Source organism: Motacilla alba, chromosome 9, assembly GCF_015832195.1.
Source record: "Motacilla alba alba isolate MOTALB_02 chromosome 9, Motacilla_alba_V1.0_pri, whole genome shotgun sequence".
Classification (NCBI taxonomy): Eukaryota; Metazoa; Chordata; class Aves; order Passeriformes; family Motacillidae; genus Motacilla; species Motacilla alba.
Window position 1 is genome coordinate 18,794,386 of NC_052024.1, and position 22,853 is coordinate 18,817,238.

The 22,853-nt window shown below is 43.1% G+C and overlaps 1 protein-coding gene across 3 annotated transcripts; it reads right to left on the reverse strand.

Annotated features, from left to right (window-relative positions):
• Nucleotides 1–467: 467 nt before the first annotated feature.
• On the reverse strand, nt 468–22,714 carry MFN1 (mitofusin 1). Of its 3 annotated transcripts, none has more exons than XM_038145263.1 (18): nt 22,181–22,714; nt 20,556–20,677; nt 19,602–19,737; nt 18,377–18,539; nt 17,611–17,735; nt 16,210–16,318; nt 13,820–13,927; nt 13,014–13,167; nt 12,831–12,898; nt 8,411–8,532; nt 6,807–6,933; nt 6,423–6,527; nt 5,252–5,354; nt 4,049–4,278; nt 3,422–3,577; nt 2,731–2,927; nt 1,485–1,619; nt 468–799 (listed from the first exon to the last, which is right to left on the reverse strand). In XM_038145263.1, exons 1-18 carry the CDS (start codon nt 22,381–22,383, stop codon nt 730–732), a joined length of 2,433 nt encoding a protein of 810 aa, XP_038001191.1. In that variant the 5' UTR covers nt 22,384–22,714; the 3' UTR covers nt 468–729. The 3 variants fall into 3 exon arrangements, with proteins under 3 accessions (XP_038001191.1, XP_038001193.1, XP_038001192.1); XM_038145265.1 differs by lacking the exon at nt 22,181–22,714 and adding an exon at nt 21,373–21,391; XM_038145264.1 differs by lacking the exon at nt 22,181–22,714 and adding an exon at nt 21,265–21,366.
• Between the last annotated feature and the right edge of the window lie 139 nt (nt 22,715–22,853).

Genomic DNA, 22,853 nt, shown 5'->3' on the forward strand with positions numbered 1-22,853 from the left:
AGCAGCAGGAGCTCCAGGTCCCTCCTGGCACCCTGAGCCAACCTGCACCAACCGTGCCCAGTGAGCCTGGGGCTGTGACACCTGAGCTCACCTGACCATGGTCCCAGCCACGTGCTCACAAAGGACCACTTCAGTGCTCTACCGCCTGCAAGAAACAGGTTCACTGCTATGGCATCAGTGCCCTCTTGGCTCAAGGATGCAGCAATTTCCTTATTGCAGTTCATCCTCATCTTTGCTGCCCTTTCAAGAGGAACTGCTGCCCAACACACACTGGCACCTGCTTTCCAAACAAAGTTTGTACTTCCCTTCACTAAACAAAATCACACCCACATGGAGAACCAGAACCTCCATCCCTGGACAATTCCTAAGCAGCTGAAAGCAGGAGACTGGGCTAAGCTCTTTCCCTGTCTAAGGTCCTGGATGCCAGGAAGTGAGACTTGCCACTGCTACATACTCATGAAAACCAGTGAGGATTTGGGGTTTTATTGTCAAGTGCCCAAAAAATTTAGTGTTTCAAGGTAATTTTTAACCCAAAATCTGCAAAACGAACATTAACGCTCAAGAGTACCACAGCTCTACAGTTTGGTTCACCATCAGAGTCCAAGTTTTACAACAACTGCCCCCGAAGTAACATTAAAAATATAAATCATTTTCATAGAATAGAAGTGTCACCTGTAAAATTTCTATTTTGCCCTACAAAGGAGCACCAGGAAGGTTCACAATGATGTTTTATTTACTCTTTTGAAGAAAATGTTTCGTGAAGCGATCTAGTTCGTTCTCAAGGTGAATGGCTTTATTTCTGTAAAACAAACAAAAGCAAGGGATTTACTTCAGTGCCTGAACATCCCAAAGGCAGGATCAGAATCAGTGTTTCATTTCTATTCATCTACTCACACCCCCAGCACTAAGAAAATGTAAATGCAGGTTTTCAGAAGGGGTGTGTGGGGGGAGATGTTCACCACCAGTGGTGGTGGATGCCCAAGGACAGGAGGCAGCAGCCCAGAGCCAGGGCAGCCTTTCAGCAGGTGGAAAGAACAGGAAACTACAGCTGAGGCTGCTCCAAGTCCCTGAACCACCAACTGCTGGAAGTTCCTCCTCTGCAAACACCTACCACGGGCACCACCAGTACTGCACTGGATGACTCAAAAGAGCACAGCTGCTCTCCTGCTCTGCTCTGGGGAAGGGGCTTTGGGAAGGTGCCACCCTCAAGTTACCTACAGGAAGCTAAAATCCTGGTGAAATGCCTGTCTCCCACACTAAAGAGAGACAAGGGTAAAGATGATCTAAGAAAGAGTATTTTTGGAGGTTAGCTGATTCACTGAGGCAGCAGAGTATTTATTTAACTTACCCAGACCTGTTCAGGGTATCTTTGCATCTCCTGCACCTGAACTAACCTAGTTCAACTCCAGAGTAACAGCAAGCACCGATCACTCTGAAGTCAGCAGGGCTAAGAGATGCTTGTGGCCAGTCACACCAAGACTTACCTCAGCTGCTTGGAGGTGCTTTGTATGTTCTCCAGCTGATCTATTTCTTTGGAAAGCCTAGCTATTTCTTTTTCCAGGTTTTTCTCAGTAATATCCACCTGCTGACAGAGCCGAGCAAAAGTAGTGGCCATTTCCCTAAGGTGAGAACAAGTTTATGATTTACAGAGGTTTATGCTAAAAAAAAAGGAAGAAATAAAATCTCATGGCACTGCAGTGTGCAGAACACAGCAATCAAAGCCTCCTTCTGTATGGGAGTACAGAATAGCCAAATGCACCTCAGTCTATGCCTACATCGTGCCTGGCCATTTCCACAGAACATTAACAGGCACAGGTCTGAGATGGGGCTCTGGCTGTGGCAGGAGGTGCCAGAGCAGCCCCACAGTGCCAAGCTCAGCGCCCTGTGCCGCACTCGGTGCCCTGCACACAGGAATGTCAGCCCCGTGCAGGGTGAGGAGTGCTCCAGACCTGCCCACCCCAACCTGCTCCAAGACTCCTCCTTGCACAAAGGGAAAACGAACCCAGTTACCAGCCTGGGCCCAGCACCCAAGCTCATGTAGGAGACAAAGCACCCTCTCCTCTCTACTGGAGAACTGGTTTGAGTGCAGCTCTTCCATGTCCTCACAGAGCTGCTGGACACAGGGATGGATCTATTTCCTCTACTGAAGTGAAACTTTTTACTCTCCATTTTTTTTGGTTTTCTCTTTCCAAAACACTTTCCTACTTGTCTCTGCCAAGTAATGTCTGGCTGATTGTCTTCCTTAGCTTCTTCTTGAAACTATATGTTTTGACTGAATTATTATTTCAGAAAATTAGGAGTTCTAATGTTCCCTCTAGCCCCCAGGGTGCAGAACACCTCTCCTGCATAGCTCAGGGAACAGTTCAGAAAGGCGAGTGAAGTTCATCTCCTGCAGTGCAGAAGAGCCAGGACTGGCTGCTCAGAACTTGCCCATAGCAGCCCCTGGGGCAGAAGCTCTGCTCATCCTTCCAGGGACTCCAAGGGCAGAGCAACTCAGCCTCCACTAGAATCATCTCTCATGTCTCTACTGTAAGGCGCTGGACGAAGAGTCACCATCTTCAGGGCACCACACACAGCCACACACAGATGCAGGTATTGGCCTTTTCAGGTGGGCATTTTAAACTCTCTTCAAACCCCCTCCCACTAAATGCAAGGGACACTAGAGGTGCCACCAGAGCGGGCAGTGGCAATGGCCTGTGCCAGCGAGGGGCCAGCCCGTGTGACACTTACTGCTGCACCTGGTGGCTGCAGTTGGCGCTGGTGAGGCTGACGATCATCTGCAGCTTCTCGGTGGCGTAGTTCACAAACTGCTGCTTGAAGGCTCTCTCCTTGGCCCGAGTGGTCCAGGTCAGCCTCTCATACAGGTACAGCAGCCCGTACATGCTCAGGGACAATGAGATCAGCTTCCAGCCTACAGTTTTCCAAATCTGAAAAACAGAATCTTCATTAGCTTAAATAAGGTGCCCTATGGAATAAAAGCTAACTTCACCCAATTTTTAAAAATCATCTCCACAGTCCTTTCACTGGACTTGCTTAGAAGGTAAATGTTTTCCGTATTATTACTGCAGAGCAATACAGCTACATTCACATGATCTGGTCCCCAATGGCACAGAGAACGTGCAGGTTACAGAAGCTTGCTGCTCTTTCGTGAAGGAAGAAGCAAACTAAATTCAGAGTGAAGGAGGTACCATCAGATCACCCTGTAATTCAGGCATTGAACACAGACTTCTGGCACAGAGAATACACCCAGCTATCCTCAGAGTGATGAGCCAGGTTTCTCACTATGAACTGGCTGTGGGTATCCAGGGCACTGCACGTGCTCATCCAGTGTCAAGTCCATGGCACGCTCTGTGTTACACCCCAGGCAGGACAGAGCAGCTCAGCCTCTGCCACCCCTTCCAGCAGGAAATGTGCTACTTGCCACTCCACCAACAATGATGATGCTCATGGAGGTCCGGGATGTCACCGAGGCTAAACTCAACACCAAAGGAACCATGAACTCATCCTGGGGCACGTTCTCAGGAGTTATGGCGGGAAGGCTGGCGGCAGACGGGGTGCTGGCTAAAGGACGAGGGATCTGGAAAATGGGAACATGGCAGCCTGAGTCACAAGCATCAGGGAACTACACAGGTGGGTTTTATTTTCACATATTCAGGTTTTGATTTATTTGAAGGAAACCCTTCAGCAGAGAAATCTGCACAAGACTCCTGAGGAGCCGTGGAGGCCTTGACAGTTCCTCCAACAGAGAAAAAGGGTTTGTGTAGGGCTGGTTCTGACCTAAGGATCCAAATATTACAAATGGAATAGGCTACTCAAAGGGTTCAATCCAAAGGAAAACCAACTGCTGTAACAGCTGCAGAAAGTTTAAAAGAGGTTTTCCATTCTAACCCTGAATATAATCCAATAAAAACAACCCACACCAAAAATATTTCACACAATGGGACTAGGGAAAGGTAGCAGGAAGCGTGTAAATAGCACTGGCACAGAGTAAAAATCAATATATTCTCATCAAGGTAAAACAAAGCAGCCCAAGCTCTGAAGGACTCACATGTAGGTTTGGATCTGCTAATCCCAAGAGTACTTTCTGAGCTTGTTTAGGACCCAAGAAACGGTTTACAAGAGAAGTCCATCCCAAAGAAAAGTGGAACATGATATCCTCTTGAAAATCTGCACACAGGCTATGACAGTTTAGATCATAGCTAAGATCAAACTTCCTGCATGGAATTAGCAAGTGGAGCTGATCCTGAACACTAGAAGGCAACAATGGTTTCAGATTTTCTAGAAATAAGAACAAATAGTAAAGATGAGTTAACATGAGAAGAAGAGTATATTCACAAGCAGTATCTCTGCACTGCTGACCAGCTTTATCAATTCAGAGAATCTAAACTGATCAGTTCATTATTTGTTTATTTATTTGTAAAATCAGTGGCATTTCAGCAGAATTGACCCTAACAGAGCAGGGAATTTATTGCTCCGATACAAGATAACAGTCATGAAAATCAACTCACCAAGGAAGCACTGCTGGAAAAAAACCCTCAAATTAACTGAAAGACCTCTACCAGTGATCAAAAGATAGGGATGGAGTAAGGAAAAAAACTGATTTATCCATCAGTTCCATGATGCCACACAGAAAAGGCAACATTATTACATAAGAGAACAGAAAGGTTCATGTAATTTCATGATCTTGCTCTGAATCTTTTATTACCAGAAACAGACCAATAGAGATGGATATGCAATAAAGTTACTACTTATGAAGAAAAAAAAAAGGAGGGAGTGAACAAATCCTTTGTGAAACAAACTGTTTTGCTTTCTGGGTCTGGAGAAACCTAGGGAGAGCATTATAATGCAGGAACATTTTCTAATAATTACTGCATTTGGTGTGTCTCTTGTTGAAGCCAAATTTTAAATGGGTTTATAAAAGGATTAGATGAGTTTCCAAAGGACAGGTCCATTACTACTTGCTTAAGCCATTAATCCAGATGCAGTGTACCAGCTCAGAAGTCCATAAAATGCAGAGGGATTGCTGTATTTACCCTGGTTCATTATTCTTCTCCCCCAGCATCTGTTACTGGTTAGTATCAGAAACAGGGGACTGAGCTAAACACTCAGTCCTGGTCTATCATGGCTTTTTCTTTATCCTTTATAGCATCAATGTTAAGCAAGATGGGAAGGAAAATTGTTTTAAAACTGAATTTCTTAGACTGTTTTCCTTTCAATGTGAAGTGTTACCATTCCTCCTCCCTCCTCCTACCAATCATCTCCTGCTGGGACTGGTGCATTGACTCGTTGACTTCAGTGGAGCAGCGTTCAGCCAGGTTCTTTCCCAAACCGTCTTCTATATGTTTGTTCAGTTCCTGAAGTGTTACAAAGAACACAAGCTCATCAGTTTGAATTTAGCCAACCAGTCATATTATATGGAGCAGGAATATGTTACACACTAAGCACTGTTATTTACAGTGGGAAGAAAAGCATGCTTCCATGGAAATACCATGCTTTCCAAATGCACACTGGGAATAAAAACTAAAGTGAAACAGGAAAGATTTCCCTAGGACTGTGAACATTAAAAGCCATAAAAGTCTGTACTTTCAATAACCTGTGACAGTGAAAAGCAAACCACTACCTAGTGCCCTGCAAAGCCCTTCCTGTGTCATTTGATGGAAGCCAATTCCACTGCTCTGCACAGGGACAAACCTGTCCCACCAGCTCCCATGGGGGCCTGCTTGGGACACTCTGCTGAGGGGAACCAGCACAGATTGTCCTGAACAGGCAGCACCCCCAGGTGATCGGCCAGGCTGGAACAGAGCTGAGATGAGCTCAGCTGCTCGGAGCATGGTGCTGTTAACACTGAAGGTGCAGGTTTGATCCCATATGAGCCATTTGTGTAAGAGCTGGACTCAGTGATCCTTGTGGGTCCCTTCTGTGACTCCAGGGGGGAGCTGTGGCAGTCAGCATTATCAGCAAAGTCTGAGCACAAGAGGCAAACATAGGTATATGTGCTTTAACCTAAAGCACTGAGTTTGAGAAGGAATTTATAAAATTAAAAAAACCCAAACCAGTTTTTAATAAAAGTGCTGAGTATTTGCAAGCTTATTTTATTTTTGGATCTATTTGATTTTAAGAGCAGTGAAAATTATTTATGCAAAGCCTTATTTACTAAAAGTGAAGACCTGAAATTAGACCTGAAGACCTGAAATTTTTCAACATCTAAAAAGATGTTGAAAAAAATCAATTTCTTTCCAAAAACAAAGCAGAAAATATTTTCAACCTTTTTCAGTTTTGGGTTGAGATATGCACGTGTCAGAGAGCAAAAATCCTGCAGTGCTCAAAGTCACATAAAATCTAAGCAATTTATGAAAATACAGAAGTAGAAATTAAGGGAAAGACAAAGAGTTTGGCTTCAAACAATTAAAAAAAAAACTTACTGTCTTATAGAGCTTCAGTACTTGAGGAGAAGGGTGAAAATCAGAATAAAATTCATCAACTAAAACTGAGAGCCGGCAAATCTCATCAGTCATGGCAGAAGAGACCTGGAAGAACACAGGAAATACATAAAATGTTTCTGCTACCTTTTCCAGACAGAGTGAGAACAGGCAACTGCATGAACTGTCCCAAGAAATCATTCAATCACTTGACAGTCAGGAAAGATTGCCATTTTAAGCTTTTGTTTTTTCTTTTCTTTTTAATTGAAAAAGGAACATTCTGACATTTCAAACATATTTCCTGAGATGAGTGGGCTGCAAAAGGAACTGCCTGAGAGAGAAGGCAACACCTGGATCTGAGAAATTGTTGCCACTGCCTTTACTCACTTTGCTTTCGACTTCCTCGGTAACGCGTTTGATTTTTTCCTTGGTGTCTTCTGTCAAAATGTTCAGCTGATTTCTCACGAAGTCCAGCCTGTCCTTCTGATCTTCTCGCTCTTCCATGGACTGGACTCTAACCCAGCAGAAAGGAAATCACCATCAGCATCATGCATTCCCCCAGAAAAGAAACAAGCCCTTAACCAGGCCTGGATCAGCCAGCTGATGATTTCTGAGCAGCCAGGGGGAATCCCAAGTAACAGAGGTTGCCCAAAGCAGAGGCACTGCTCCAAGAAGGGCTGGACATGGCAATTCCACGTGCATGAGCATTCAAAGGCTGTGCTGAGCAAACACAACTCAAAACCAGCATTTCGAGTCAGAACTGTTATCACTGTATTATCACATAATTACAACTAAAAAAGGTGTGGGGAATCAGAGGCCTTTAATAACTCGTCTACTCCGATTTAAAAAAGAGTAAATCTGATCAAACTGCTGCTCACAAACAGTTCTCAACCACTCGGTCTGATGGCCCTGCAAAGCAAAGGGGATGTGGCAGAAACCAACCTTGTCACAAACGAGTCTCTTTAGAATTCCTTGACCTATCACTTATGCAAAAATTCCTGAAAACCTGGAGCAATTTCCTCCTGAAGGGCCAGCAGAAACAACAAATAGCAATTCAAACTAAGAGGCGTCACCACAGACATTTTGGTTAAGTCAATTGACAGAAAGAAGCCGAATATCAGAATATTTTCAAACATTTCACAGCATGTTTTCATGGGATCTGACAACGTGAGACAAGTCAGTATGTAAACAGGCAGTCTGTAAAAACTGACAAATTCAGGGGGATGAGCGTGTTTGACATCACAGTGAAGTCTGTTGAAACACAAAGACACATTATTGACAGGCAGCAAGGAGATGGATGGGAAGGATTAATCGTGACAGCAAGTTCACTGTGTACAAGAGACACAAGGTGGCAACAAAAGTGAGGAAAAACTGTACAAATATGCAATCCTCAAAGGATACATGAAGCTACCAGACAGAACAGATGAGCTGCTATCATTAGCACTCAAGGATTGCATGAGTGAAGAGAAAATAAGGATATTTAAGGATGCAATCTGGAAAGGGCCAGAGGCCAAGCTCCTGTTAGCCTGGGCTCATCTCATTCCTTACAGTATTCTAATAATTTGCAAATTAAAGCATCTACATCCTTCCATTTTTCTTCTTCACTGTAACTGTAACTTCTTTCACTGTTAATGAAAGTAGAGTAGGCCCAAACATCATCTCTGAGATGCTGGATAGCACTAGAAAAACTTAACATTTTAAATATTTCTGAAAAAAAGGTTTGAAAACACACAGATTGAAAATCAGTAACAAAGAACACCAAAGTAAACCAAGATCCCTGTACAGAAATCACAGACCAAGAACAGAACTGAGTGGGCAAGTGAACAATGGTAAGACTGACACATTGACATACCAGGGAAGTTATTTGTTTCTTACCGAGCAGAAAAAGTGAACTTTAAAGTCCACAATGGCCCAAGAAAATCACCAGCCCAGAAATGGCTCCTCAGATGATCTGGACAAACCAAATCCAACCAGCCCTCCACCCCACCTACCTTTTCTCTGCTGCTGCAACGTTTATGGTGTCCATAATGTCTTTCACAGTATCTATTATCTGTTTAGCTCTGATAGTGTGCTGTTCAAACTTGGTTTTCACGGCTGACTGCGAGATACACTCCTGCGAGGGGCCCAAGCCACAACACATTACTGCAATTCCATGCCAACACCATCAGGAATTTCACTGCCAGAAAGCACATGCTGCCAATTTTACCATGAACTTAAACCAGTGGGAAGTAAAAAGGGAGAAAGTATAAAGAAATTAAAAGACACCAGAAACTGAAATCTCAAAGGAATCTATAGCAGCAAATCTGCCTTCGTGTCCATTCACAGTAATGTGTATAGGTTTTCATTCTTTTAAAGCAAATTAATAATGTAAGAAAAAGAAAAAAGAAAACTCAGATGAATACGTAACATAAATCTATCTCTTTAGGAAATTTTCAAAACCATCAATGTGGAATTACAGATGTCAAATATGAATGCTAGCAATATGGCCTGGCTTGAGTTTTATTTATGCACTACACAGTCTTACTTTCAATAGGTAATTCTGTCAGTAGAACTTGACATTTTCATGTCAATACTGACTATACAGGAACAATATATATAATTAGGAATAAGAAACGAGGGTTTTCTCATGGGATAAACAAAAGTTAAGTAGTCCTTAAAATATCAGTTTGTTTGCATATTATTGAAGTGTTAAATGAGTAAATAGAAAATGCTCTAACAATACAATTTCTAATCAATCTTCAAGATTGTACAGCAATTCAGAAATACAGGACAGTGACTGAAGAACTGAGGGGAAGAAAGCAAGCAGTTGACTTCCTTAAACCAGATCAATGGGATTTTTGAATTGTTCTCCATCTGTGGATTCACTTTTCATGGCACAGGTTTACACTGCTTTTAGAAGACTTGCCTATGACCTTAGCATATGCTGCAATTACAAATCTCAGCTATCTAAAAATAATAGATGAAAACAAAATAAACAAAATGGGTAAAACAGTCCCTGTTCCTCGACGAAGCAGATCTAGAAATCAGCAATGAAAGGCCAGAGTTTCTTAAATATCAGCACATTGTAAGAGCTAGACTAGGCACAGAGCAGAGTCTTCCCAATATCAGTATGTGATAGATAAAAGGATGACAATCACTCACAACACAATCAGAAAATCCAAGTTAGAGCACTAGGAAAAACACAAAGGTTAGTTAAACAAAGGGGAAAGATAAGAGGGGGACAGCAGGAGTTTTGCTGTTAGTCTGTACATAAGTATTTACTGAAACCAAGATGAACTGTTTCAACAGTCTAACCAAAACCAGTTACCTTCCAGCCCAGAATGACAGGACAGTCGTTAGTGCCCAGCGTGTTCCGTATTCCATCCCCGGGCAGAGCTGGGGAAGGGCTCTGCAGCAGCTGCCTCATCCCAGCTCTGCCAGCCAGGAGCTCTCTCCCACCCTGCCTCCCTCCTCCACTGCTTCCCATGCCACTTGTGCTGCCAGCACTTCTGGGAAACTCTAGAAGCACCCCAGCCTAAGGCATGGTGGGGCTGGTTTTATGCAGGATATCCTCTAGGCACTACTGCACACAGTGCAGGGCCCAGGCATTTCTTTGCTGTTTTAATAAGGCATTCTGTGCACCTCAGTGTAAAATTTCAGGACATACACTGACCACTTTCTATTATTCCCTAATATAAAAATCCAGCACTGAATCCAAGAATTCAATGCTTTAAGACTGCCTCTCTCCTTTGTTGCAATACAGCTGACATACATAGTAGCATCCCTTTTTAAAGGTACTACATGAATCTCTAAAAATCTTCATTTTCCCACGGCCTACAAGTGTTTCTAGTAATGCCTGCACCAGTTGTTTTTTTTAGCAACATCGACCACCCCATGCTTTGCAGACAAACATGTTTCATCTAGTTTCAGAATGATTTTTGCCCTCACACTAAAGTCTACATAAACCCTACAAGCCTTCCAAAATTAGTCCAAGTTTTTCTGATATCACAACTAACTAGCACTGGTGGGTTGTGTCAAGATTTATTTTTTAAAAGATTCTATCTATACTGAGCTCATATCAGTCCTGGAATGAACAGGCTTTCCCATCAGGGAACTGATACTAAAATCAGGAATGTGGAAGTACTGGAGAACAGTTCCTCTCCTCAGCCCATATGGAGAAAAGGGAAAAGCTGTTCAATTTTAGTGATGACAAAAACAGGGTGAGAGAATCCAGGAGGAGTAAACCCAGCAGATACAGCTGGGGGAACAAGGACAGGTCTGTGAGGTGACAGATTACTGAGAGATGTGAGCTGGACAGAAAAGCGAGAGTTGTTTGGGAAGTCTGAGGAGGGCACCTGCACAGGACAAGGAGCTGAAGGCAAGACAGACTGAGGGAGAGGAGGAGTCAGTGTTTGATGAGGACAGACAGAAGCATCCGTGCTCTCATCCCTTCCTTTTCACGCACTGGAATGCAACCCCAGATGCTGGGATTTGCAGCTCCTCTGTCAGGAAACAGAGCAAATGCAAAGTGCTCTAGGCAGGAGTGCTTAGGCTGTACCCAGGGCTGTACAGCATCTGAGTTTGGTGTGGCAGTGCATGAGGCATGGATGGTATCAGGGAGGATTTCTCACAGAACGTTCTCCCTGCAGTCTGAGATTCCTCATTAATACAGAGCTAGAGCTGGCAGGCACAACTGATGACAACAGTATGCTGATGTCAGCTACTTTATCAGCTCAGGTGACAGTAATTTGAGTATTAGGTCTGAAAACTTCAGACCTGATAAACCATTTCAGTCTCAGCCCTGCTTTAAAAGCACATAAACTGCCACTCTAACTTAGAAAACTGCCATAAAAGCTGGATGTGAAAGAGGCTGCAACAGCAAGGGCTCAAAATTTAAATTGCTTTGGCAATCTTAATTCAGCACAGTTGTCCTTCTCTAAATTATGGGATCACACACCTATTCTAAGCCATTAATAATGATTTTAGGACAAAACACAGCTGAGCAGGGAAAAGCACTACAGAATCCACTCTCACTGTGGGAGTCAAGGAATTATAAGATATTGGGAAAAAAAAAAAAGTTGATTTAAGGCCATGCAGTGCTGTCACAGAGTTGTTCCTTGTCCCAGCCTCTGCCACAGAAACTTGTCATGGCTGTGATCCTGTGACAGATAATTCGAATTGTGGTGGCCAACTTGAGTCTGTGACATCTGATTAACAGATATGCTGAGCACAAACAGCATCACAACATTTAATAAGTCATCATTCATCTTCATATTCAAATATTCAAGAGTTGAGTGCTTAACTGTAATTATAAGAGATTTTGTCAAAAAAGCTTTGGGTACAGCAGATGGCAAAATACAATAAAGAACAATAACTGATTTAGAAGCTCGGTTTCCACTGTTTTCCTGCTGGCTCAAAGTTTCCTTCTATGGTTCTGAGGACAAAAATTGCAAAAAACATGCATGTTTGACTACAGCTAGTGACACAAAAAATGTCATTTCTCATGGAACCAGGCCCTGCCAGTACCCTGAACCCATCATTTCAACACTTCAGTCACCTATCAGAAGAGTGTGGATAAAGATTAAATTTAGTCTGACATTTTCTTGCTTATGCAAGACCGAATCAAGCTATTATTTTAAAGCCTTTCTCATATACACACATCATTACATAATTCAGTTCTGCTAAGGTTAAATGGGCTTGTTGTAATGCAAGAATAAAGACTTTTCAGAGGCAGTTTGATTTTTTTTTTAAATGCTCATATACAAAACCATTGAGGGATACCCAAGAGGCTTCCTTAAGATATCCAAGAATTGCTTTAGTTAATTAAAGTTATCAAATTTAGCACGTAAAATGGATCCTATCACAAAGAAACCACTCAACTGTCTAGCCAGTTCTACTTCTGTAGAAACTGTCAACTCCAGCTATGAATATGGCTAAACTGAGGTGGAAGGGTGGATTCTGTACAGCACAAAGGATGCAAGGAGAGTGTTAAGGATCAGAACAACACAGCTAAGAGGTACATAATGGTGATAGATTCAAAACTCTGGCTTTAGAAAGTAAATTTTTAGATTTACATTGATGAAACTAAATTTCTTACTGCAAACATTCACCAGCACATGGCTGTGATACACACGTTTCAAGACCATAATTTCTTTTTACATAGACTATATTGGTCTTGAGATCTCAGAACATGAGCTAAGAGTTTTGGTCCCTTCCCACACTGATGTAGTTCTCCTTTCCAACAACTACCTGCTACTCAAGGTGAGAAGGTATGAACAGAATCCACAGAAAAGGCAAAGCTGCAGATGGTTTAAATACATTACACTCCTCCACTTGCTAATATGGGTAATGCTCAGGATAATTAAGCTAAGCATAAGAAAAAGCTGCTTTGACAATAAATAACAGGCAGTTTAAAAAGCCCATCATAAATACCTCAAATATCTGCTCAAAATGCTGAAATTCTTGGAATCTTGTTTGAAATCCTTCAGCAAGTGCTCCACCTGTGAAACAACACACTGTAAGTGAGACCTCACAGCAGGGACTGCATCTTAAATATGTTTATCAGGTTTTATAGTGTTTTTCTGTATTTGAGGAAAAGCAGGAGTTGCTACACACCAGCTTCTGGCATTCCTTGGGCCTTTTGTGTCCTGGCACTCAGAACTTCTTTTGCTGAAACAAAAAAGATGCGATTCCTTGCTTCCACAGGATCAATAACTTTGAGCTCATCGACCAGGAACGTCAGGCAGCGCTCCATGTGCTGCCTACGCACCTAGGAAAAGGTAAAAAGCTCATGAACAAAGGCAAAAGCTGAGCTGTCAGCACATCACAACACCAGAGGCAGCAACAGCTGCTGAGCCACCCTCTGAGAGCAGATGCCTGCCAACCCTACAGAGGCTGCAGCTGCTTTAACTCCTTTAAACAGAGCTGGACACAGCAATACTTCCTTCTACAAGTGTATTTACGTAAGTCAGAGATCTCAGCCAGTTACTGGGGTAAACCCTTCACTCCCCACACATGGAGAAATAATTCTCATTGCAAGCTGGCTGCTGTTGGCAAGATCTGAAGATCCAAACTGTTCCCATCTAACGCTGCACTTTCCCAGCTACTCTATGCAGGTATAAATGTATAAACTGTGCCCTCAGGCCGCACTATCACTGCAGAAACAAAAGGTAATACAAACAAGATTGAAAACAAGCTTAATTGTGGAGGAAAAAGGTTCTAAAGAAGTCTCCCATTTTATTAATTACCTGCATATACTGTCATTTGAATTGCAAGTTACTTTTTGGTTTGAATGAGGAATAGGTTATTTTCATTTTCTGACTATGTAACTTAGCTTTTTATTAATAATTCAGAGCTGGTGTTTCCATATTAATACATATTCATTAACTGTCAACCCAGGTAAGAGCCATCAATTCACTCACATCTTCCATGTATTCTGGTTCTGATGCAGAAGCATCCCATCTGTTATTGAGGATGAAGATATTTGGCTTGGAAAGTCGTTCATTCACTTTATGGAAAAAATGCTTCTCCTAAGAATTAAAGCACAAACAGAAAATTTCCCAGACATCCAAACCAGAGCCATGCGTTCTTCTGTAACAGATTCTGAAGTTTACCCAGCTTTTTAGAAGTTTATTATAAAGAATTCATCAGTATAAAAACCCACAGATATTCAGCACATAACAGGCTTAGGGTAGTTCAAAAGTCACCAAATGTCTTAAAACTGATGCCAGTGCTAGTCAAAGACACTACAACTTTCTCTAAAAATTGGTAAAAATACAAACTAAGAAAACTTCCAAAAAATAGTTCAAAAAACACTGATGGCCTGACTAAAACAATGAAGTCTCCCTAACCTGAGCTACCAAGATGCTCCTGCTAACCCTGTCAAATCTGGTTCTCTATCCAGGTAACACATCATCTAACTATTCCTCAGCTAGGTAACATCAGCTTGAGCTACAGAGAAATAACACTTCCTGCATGGGGACATACGGTTGAGACACAGAAAAAAAAGTCATTGATGAATGTCTTAATTTAACAAAATTAAGTGTATTTAGGTCTCTTGGCTGCACCTACCACCCATTATTGCTGTTCACAGAATCATAATGGCTAAGTCGTGATGGAGTGAGCCCCCACTCAGCAAAGCTGAAACAGAAGAGATCTCTGGGCTGCCATAAACTTTTCCAGACTGCAGCAGGACACCACAACTTATCCTGGACACAGCACTGGAGACCCATTACTCTCCATCAGCTGGGAATAAGCATGTGCAATCCAGATCACTGCTGCAGAAATCAGAACTTTGTCTGAAAAGAATTTATGAGGGAACAGTAGAAGAATCACATTTTCACCAAAAAGATCTCTGCTAGTGTGGCAGAATCATGCCAAGTATTCTCAAACCTGTTGTGGTAAGAGGCAAAAACAATGCTTTATGGAGGATGAGAACTTTTTAGTTGTCAAAAGCTTTATCTGCAGGATAACTTATGTTATCTACATAGCAGTGAGATGTTCACTGAAATAATTTTTCTTTTTCCTTTAATTAAAAGACCCCAGCAACTGTGTTATACACATAATGTAAACAACTTACAGGTTTTGTCCATACTAAAAACCTAAAAGTGTCACTTGTGCACAACAGAGAAAATATGGCCGTGGTGGTGCCAAATCCTCTTTGTCTGGAATGTTTTAAGAATTTTCTTTTTCTTCTAAATTACATCTCTTGTCTTTGACTCTTTGTGGACTCAGCTCAGAAGATGGAATGAAATGTTTTTAAACTTTTCAGACTTCTACTAACTATTCTAATTTGCTAGAATGCAAAGAAATACTGTCTTTGCACACTCAGTTCTTTACTGTATTAAAAACTGTCTCAACAGCTAGAAAGTTCAGGTTAGAACCATGCTCAGAACAACCAGAGCACATTATTTGTCTGCAGTAGGCTTAATAAAAATCATCAGGAATTTCCTCAGAAGCATTACTCTGCATTCTGGCCATCACACTTGCAGTAACTTAGAAACCTTTTATTGTCAGCATCCACAATACTTAGTTTAGTCAAAACTGGAGATCACTACACCAAATTTCAGGTCTTATATTACACCAAATTTCAGGTCTTGTATTTTGATTTTTTGCAACAGCTGCTCTGGCCACCTTAAATGTTCCCTTCCTCTTACAAGTCCTACAATATTTAGGCTGCAAGGTTCAGAGAACTCTTCTCTCTCCTGAAACAAGGCTTTACAGAACAAAGACATTAAAATATCTTCAGCTCTCCACACTGCACAGAACCCTTGTTGCTAAGACGTTCTTCAGAAGAAACACAGCCCACTGAGGGGAACCGGCAGCACTCATCCTCAACACAAGGTGTGTCAAGGGAATTCACCCTCTCCTGAGAGAGGAACAAGACAGGAACACAACTCCTTTCACCTAGTTTGTGTATTTTACCGAATTTATGGAGCATTTTTGGATATGAAGCACTCCTTAATTTCTTTGATAATAGCAGTGTCCTCAGTCCAGAAGTGTCTTCTTTTGTTGGTAACACATACCAACAAATTGCAAGGCAAGACAAGCACTCCATCACCCATTTATCAAAAATGCAACTGAACTGGAAAGGACAATCACGATGCCCAAGGCAGAGAAAACCAAGCCATAAGAAATTGAAATTTTGTTCTCCCTTTCCTAGTGAGGGATATACATTATTTCTTGCCTCCCACCCCCAAGTCCTATTCACAAGACCTAAGTGCAGTGATTCACCTTCTGTAAAGGTCTCAGCTATTCTGGTTATGCTGAATATTGAAATGAAGAAGGAGCATAAAATCATTGCCCATCATACCGTGTTCATGAGAGTTGATTCAGAATTGGCAACCAAGACAAACACATCAGCATCTAAGCAGAACTTATCAATCCAGCTGTCCAGTTCTGTAGTGACATCTGTGCCAGGACTGTTGAGAACAGAAAACACAAACTCTTATTTACACAGCAAAGAAGCAGGTGATTTTTATAAACTGATAAAAACAGAGTGGAAATCAGTTATTAGTTCATTAGACTACCTACTCGTTCCAAAATGCAATTTCTGATTAGTAAGTATGCCCATATAATTCACTGCCAATTGAAGAGACACGCAGTCCACCAGAAACCCAGACAGCCTCACACAACGGTTCCCCTCCTTGGATCCTAATTTTAATCAGAAGAGACTGTAGTTCATAAAATACTTTTTTCATTAATAAAGTCCAAGTTTAAAGCACCATGCTATGCAAGCTGTGCATAGATTTAAGAAGAAACTAAAATTAAGTTAAAACTATAGTGCTATCCATTAAAAAAATTAAGTGGAACATGAGCATTAAGTCATGTTTGCAACACCTAAATTATTGTGGTTCAAATTTTCTCAATTGAACAGTAAAAGGATGATCTACTCTTTTCAAGTACCTGCCCTCTCAGAATATTGCAAAAGAGGCTGTACAGCTCTAAGGAAATAATAATAAACTCCCAGCGATTTCAAAGTACAAGACAGAGATGGAACAAAAACCACTGCAATTTATTAGAATACACCCTGAGTGTTGTTTTCTTGAAGAAATCATACCTAAAAATTCACTGACACCTGTGTGAATTAACTCTCAAATTCAGTATTAATTGATTTACATGTCAGGTACAGATCACCTGAAGGTTTGAAAAGCTACTGTACCTTATAATGTGGCCAGAAATAAGGGCATTTGGCATGGACAAAACAACCACCTCCAGAATTCTTTAAACACATCAACACATATGAAATTCCAGCCAAACACAGAGCACACACAGCTGACATAGTCAAAATTATATTTTGAGGTCACCCATTACTTTGGTAGGTAGGCACTGTAACTTGTATCAGAAGCTTTTAAAAATGAAGTCCACATTGTTTATACTTCACATGATCAGTCTGAAGCATTTCAAGAAAGGAAATGGGCAAAAGGTTGTTGCTGCAACAACCCTATTCACACTTCCACACTGTTTTAAAGGTAGAGTATCCTCAGCCAAAAGCTATTCCCTTTTTCAGCTCAGTCACAAGACACCCATCTGTTCCAACTGCTACAAGGGTAGAATCAGGAGGGTGATGACAAGCAGCACATACAAAAGAGCAAACTCTGTCCTTTCAAACAAAAAAAGCCTTTCAAGAATTTTGAATCTAAACCAATCTCTTTTCTAAACATTGTAATGGCTAATATCCTTAAGAATGTATTTACTAAAACAGAAGAGATACCTGTCCACTATAACCAAATCATCCCTCAGCAGGGCACACTTTGACTTGGGCCAGAAGACGTGGACGAGACAGCCAGCCTTCAAATCTTTATCCATGTGAAGTGCGTGAGCCAGCTGATTGACTGTCTAGAGAGAGCATTAGAGAGAAGACAAACATGAGTATGCACCTCAAACAAGTCTGTAAACCAGTCTAATTCAGTTCTCAAGCAAACCTGGACAGGATCTGTCTTGAAGAGGCTAACAGAGTTCATACTTTGTTCTGGTGAATAGCTGTGATGTTTTTAAGCTTTTCAACTCACCAGCATCTAAAGAACAAGTTGTGCCTTGAAACTCAGACAGGAGTTTCTTTTGAGCCACAAATGTTTCCTGCAGGGCTGGACTGTGTGCCACTGAGCATCACCATGAATTTGCCTCAGAGGTTTAATAAATCAGCGTACACAGTTCACTAAGATGAGCGCCATCAGTCCAAATGAAGGGCACATTCCAAATCCTTAATCAGTAACAGGACTTACTGAGTCCTATAAAAATAAATCACTCAACACATGCCATGCTACAATGAGACACACATTAGCTGTTTCTCTAGAACAGCCAAGGAAACTGTGGAGCAGAGCACTTTCATTAGTTTGCTCTTCCCTCCTAAATAAGAACTTAAAAATGCAGAATGAGCGAGCCTTATACTTCTGTTGGACTTTAAACTGTTGTTAAAAAAAGACCCTTTGAGAGTCAGTTCCTGTGAAAATTGGCATGAAATCATCCAAGAAATGTACCTTGACACTCTTCTTTTCATCTGATCCTTCTGTCATAAGATAAGCCTTATCTCCATCAGTCCCTTCCACACTGAGGAAGCAGTTTGTTGTATGGCCGATCCCACTGGGAAGTACCTTGTCCCACAGCATTGCATTAATGACTGAACTTTTCCCACTGCTTGTTCTAGAGGCATAGAAAACAAAAGCACTTTGAGCAGAGCACAGCAGCATTAAGCACACTTTTGTGCTGAACTGAATGCACCCCCAAGGAGTGCACCAGCCCCACGGAGCACAGGCTGGTTTGGATACAGAGCTCCAGCCAGGAGAGAGTAGGGAATGCTCGTTCAGAGGAACGGGTCACCAACTCCACCTTCTGCAGCAACTTGAAGTCCTCAGCAGTGTCCTACTTTGCACTAACACTCGACCCCTCACCCATAAATATCTGAGGTTTAACTATTACACAACAGCATGAAGTTACACAGACTGTAACTCGTTTTTGAGCTATTTCCAGAAAAAGTTCAGTGCTCACTGTACAACAGTTCACAAATTTATTCCAAATGCCAGAGGGAGAGTTGAGCTCTCTTTGTCCTGCTCAGAACTTTTTCCCTTTGCAAAAGGGAAACTTTTACCACACATCACTACTTGTACTCAACTTTTTGAAATATCAAGGCTGAGATATAACTAATTTCTTCATTCCAGAACTTTTTATAGCTTCTCTTTAAATAACCAAACTACTTTTAGCAAAATGAAAGCAAGACTGCCATTGTACACATTTTTTCCAATACTACTGCAGAATTTTTAGAAGCATGAAGATTCACACTCCAAAAATATGTAACCACATGTTTAAATGTAAGGACAGAAAAATCAATTCCCTGAAGCAAAGTGGACTAGCAGACCACATTGTTACTGCTCTCCTTAAAATCATCACACAGATCTATCACACTGATGTTACAACCAACCAGGCAACTATCTCTGTTTCTCTTCAGCTGCTCATAGATAGAAGCATGAACAACTCCAAGTTTAGTTCTTCAGCACTTCTGATCAAATACAAAAAAAAAAAAATCCTAAGCAGGAACAGTCCAGAAAAAAACACCAAAACAAAACAAAACAAAAAACTCCAAAATTACAACAAACAAAACCACCACCTTAAAAATACCCAAAACCCATTCTGGAGAACAGGACAACCTCTGACCTTCCTAAGTCAACAAAAAAAAAGAAATTAAGTACTGGCAATTTCGTTCATTACCTGCCAAAAAATGCTACTTTCATGTGTCTCCGTGAGAGCACCTCTCCAATGACTGCCAACTTGCTTTTATATGCTTGTATTTTTGCTAGTTCATCTTCTGTTGCTATATGATCAAGCTCTGGGTTCTTGTATGTGGCTACACATAGAAAGAAAAAACATAAAAGCAATCACATACAGAGAAGATGTTCTGTGATACAAGGTATAAGTAATCAGTGCTTAACATGCCAACAGCAAATTATTTTAATTACAGTGATTAAACAAAACAAGAACAACCTCACTATAGACACTGATACCAGCCCTTGTCATTTGACAGCCCTGCCACAAGCACTGGTGAAATCACATAATTCACTTCAGATCAATCACCAACCCAACCTCTGATCCACTAACCCTGCGAACACAGCCTGATGGGCTCACGTACTCAGTTCCTTGGGACACTTGCTTCCTTCAGAAAGGAAAGCCAGGACCTCCCACGGATGCACCAGCTAAGCTGGGCTGTCTTGCCCCTGCAGAGCTCACCAGGATGATGAGCAACCAGCTCTGTGTGGCCACACACATTCCACGCTGCTAAACCCTCTGAGGGTGTGACCAGTGCTTCCCTGCATTGCATCACTGATGCACCCTTCTGCTGAAAAATGGGAGAACCTGTTTGTCCCTCCTGTGCGAAAGAAACTGCCACAGAAGTACAAGGCCAGAGTGGTTAAGCTTTCACTCTCATGGAAAAGAGACCAGGCTGCCAATCCAAGTGACTTAATCAGCTTTTCAGGTACGTAGCAATGCCAGGCATTCCTTCCAGCACAAGATGAAAAAAACCCAGGGTCAAATGAAAAATGTGACTGTTTCTAAAGGTGCGTGTTTATACAAACAGCACAGTAACGTATAACATAAGGTACATTATGCTGCAGTAAAACATACTCAGAACAAAGGACAAGGCCCTTGTTTAAGGGGAAAGCTCACCTTCCACAAATGCTGCTCCCTCAGTGACATACTCCAGCAGCTGGTCGAAGATGGCAGTGATGGTCTTTTTGGCCAGCACAAAGTGCTTCAGTGGAGAGACAGAGGCTTCTGCCATGCTGCAGCTGCAAGGAAAGGTGCATCAAGTGACCAAACAATCAGTACACCAGCTAATTAAAACTCATACACTGCTCAGGCTGCCATTAAGAAACAAAACAAAACAAAAACGCCTGAAGCCCCAAATCAAAGCTCTAAACTCCAAAGGGCAGTAAGCTCAGTTGGAGCCGTTTACTCTGCTCTCCTCACTACAAGCGCCAAGAGCAGCTGGCGAAACTCGGGGACAGGTTCGAACTGCTCCGGTGCTATCTGTCCCGGAAACACGAGGCTTTCCCCTGGTCAAACACGGCTGCCGCCCGTGGGTCAGCGCTGTCCCGCCGGCCAGCGAGGACGGGCCCCGCTCCCTCCCGGAGCCCCGCCAGGCCGAGGGGCAGCGGCGGCCCCAGTCCCTCATGGTGCCTCACTCAGCCGTGCTCCCTCTCGGAGCCTCGGCTCGGCCCCGGTCCCTCACGGAGCTCTGGCTCGGCCCCGGTCCCGCACGGAGCCCCGGCTCAGCCCCGGTCCCGCACGGAGCCCCGGCTCGCTCCGGTCTCTCACGGAGCCATGGCATCACCCCGGTCCCTCACTGAGCCCCCGCTCCCCCCTAGTCTCTCACGGAGCTCCCGGTCCCGGCCCCCGTCCCTCACGGAGCCCCGCTGGCCCCGGCCGTGCCCGTCACCGCCGCCGCGGGACCGGGGGAGGCGGGGGGGGGGGCGTCACTTCCCTTTCCTCCTCCTGTGACCCCGCGCCCGCGCCGCCATGTTCAGTGCGGGCTGAGGGCGGCCGCCGCCATCTTGAGCGCGGGCAGTTCGCGAAATGGAGCCGGGCAGGGGCCGGGGTCAGAGGCCGGGGGGCAGCGGGATCAGGCTGGGCAGCACCGGGATCAGAGGCCGGGGGCAGCGGGATCAGGCTGGGCAGCACCGGGATCAGAGGCCGGGGGCAGCGGGATCACCCTGGGCAGCACCGGGATCAGAGGCCGGGGGGCAGCGGGATCAGGCTGGGCAGCACCGGGATCATCCCGCAGGGCTCACCCGCAGCACCGCGGCTTGGTCAAAGTGTGCACGGTGACAACGCCGCGGGCTCTCGGGAGTTAAAGAGCGCCGGTACCTCATGCATTTGGTACCGGCAGCATTAGGAAACGAGAACCAAAATGAAAATCGGCGACAACAGCATTCTAGAGGACACATTGAGGATTACTAATCCACTGTATTTTAAGATCTTGCAATAATTTGTGGGATGTGAACTTTGTTTTAAAGTCAACCATCTTTCACATAAAAAAGGTCTTTTGCTCAATGAGAAATACGGTCCAGAAATCTGACACACAGAGTTGGAAAATACCCCCAAGATCGAGTCACACATTTAAACTAAGGGTTCAAAAGTCTGAAAAGCAAAGAATCAAATACAAGTCTCTCACAAATATAAAACAGTACCAAAACCAATCTCATGATTTTGCATAGCTTCTGCTTGGAATGCTGCTCCTGAAGCAGCTGAACCATGCAAGTACCAGTGAACAACCAGAGCTTGATACTTACTGCCTCGGAGAAAAATAATAAATACTGGCACGGTGCTGGTCCCTAGAGTTTATTTCTGCCTCTCCGGACTGAGATGAGCTGCTCAGGCTCAGGGTGACAGATCTGTGGCGGTACCAGAGCAGCTGCGCCCCGATCAGAGCACTCACCTTCCACTTCACCCAAATAACCCAAATGTCATCCCTGTCCTTGGCATGCTCAGCCATGCCTTTCAGCCTTCCACATTCCAGGCACACTCATTACCTGCTTTTCCTACTACTTTTTTTCCTACTACTACTTAGTAACTTTCTTGCTTTAACGTGCAGATTGTGTGGAAGCCAGCAGTGTACTTGTGTTCCCTTTTAAAATGAGACATGCTACTCCTGTACACTTCCATTTACTCCCTGATAGATATTAAAAAGAAAATACTAACATTAGTCCCTCATTTATAAAATCCAACCTAAAATGACCTTGGATACATTTCCTGTTTAGATGCTGCATTTTAGTTTGGAATGATTTGGCTTCACAGCATTCCTGTGGGGGACTGTTTTGATTCCCATTTTAGAGATCAGAAATAACCCAACTCAAACACAGCCATGAAGTTATTCATGTCAACAAATTTGCTGTGTCACAGGGCTCTGTGCTGGCACAGGACACCACCTTTCCTGCTGGGGACACAATGCTGGTCTACATAAAT

Excerpts from the sequence above, each read along its gene's own strand:
- MFN1 (XM_038145263.1), bottom strand. The coding sequence starts at position 22,383 with ATGGCTGAGCATGCCAAGGACAGGGATGACATTTGGGTTATTTGGGTG. Across the intron at positions 6,934-8,410 it reads GTTGCAGCAGCAGAGAAAAG|AGTCCAGTCCATGGAAGAGC; the intron begins GTAGGTGGGGTG and ends CTGCTGGGTTAG. Across the intron at positions 3,578-4,048 it reads TAGCAGATCCAAACCTACAT|ATCCCTCGTCCTTTAGCCAG; the intron begins GTGAGTCCTTCA and ends CCCATTTTCCAG.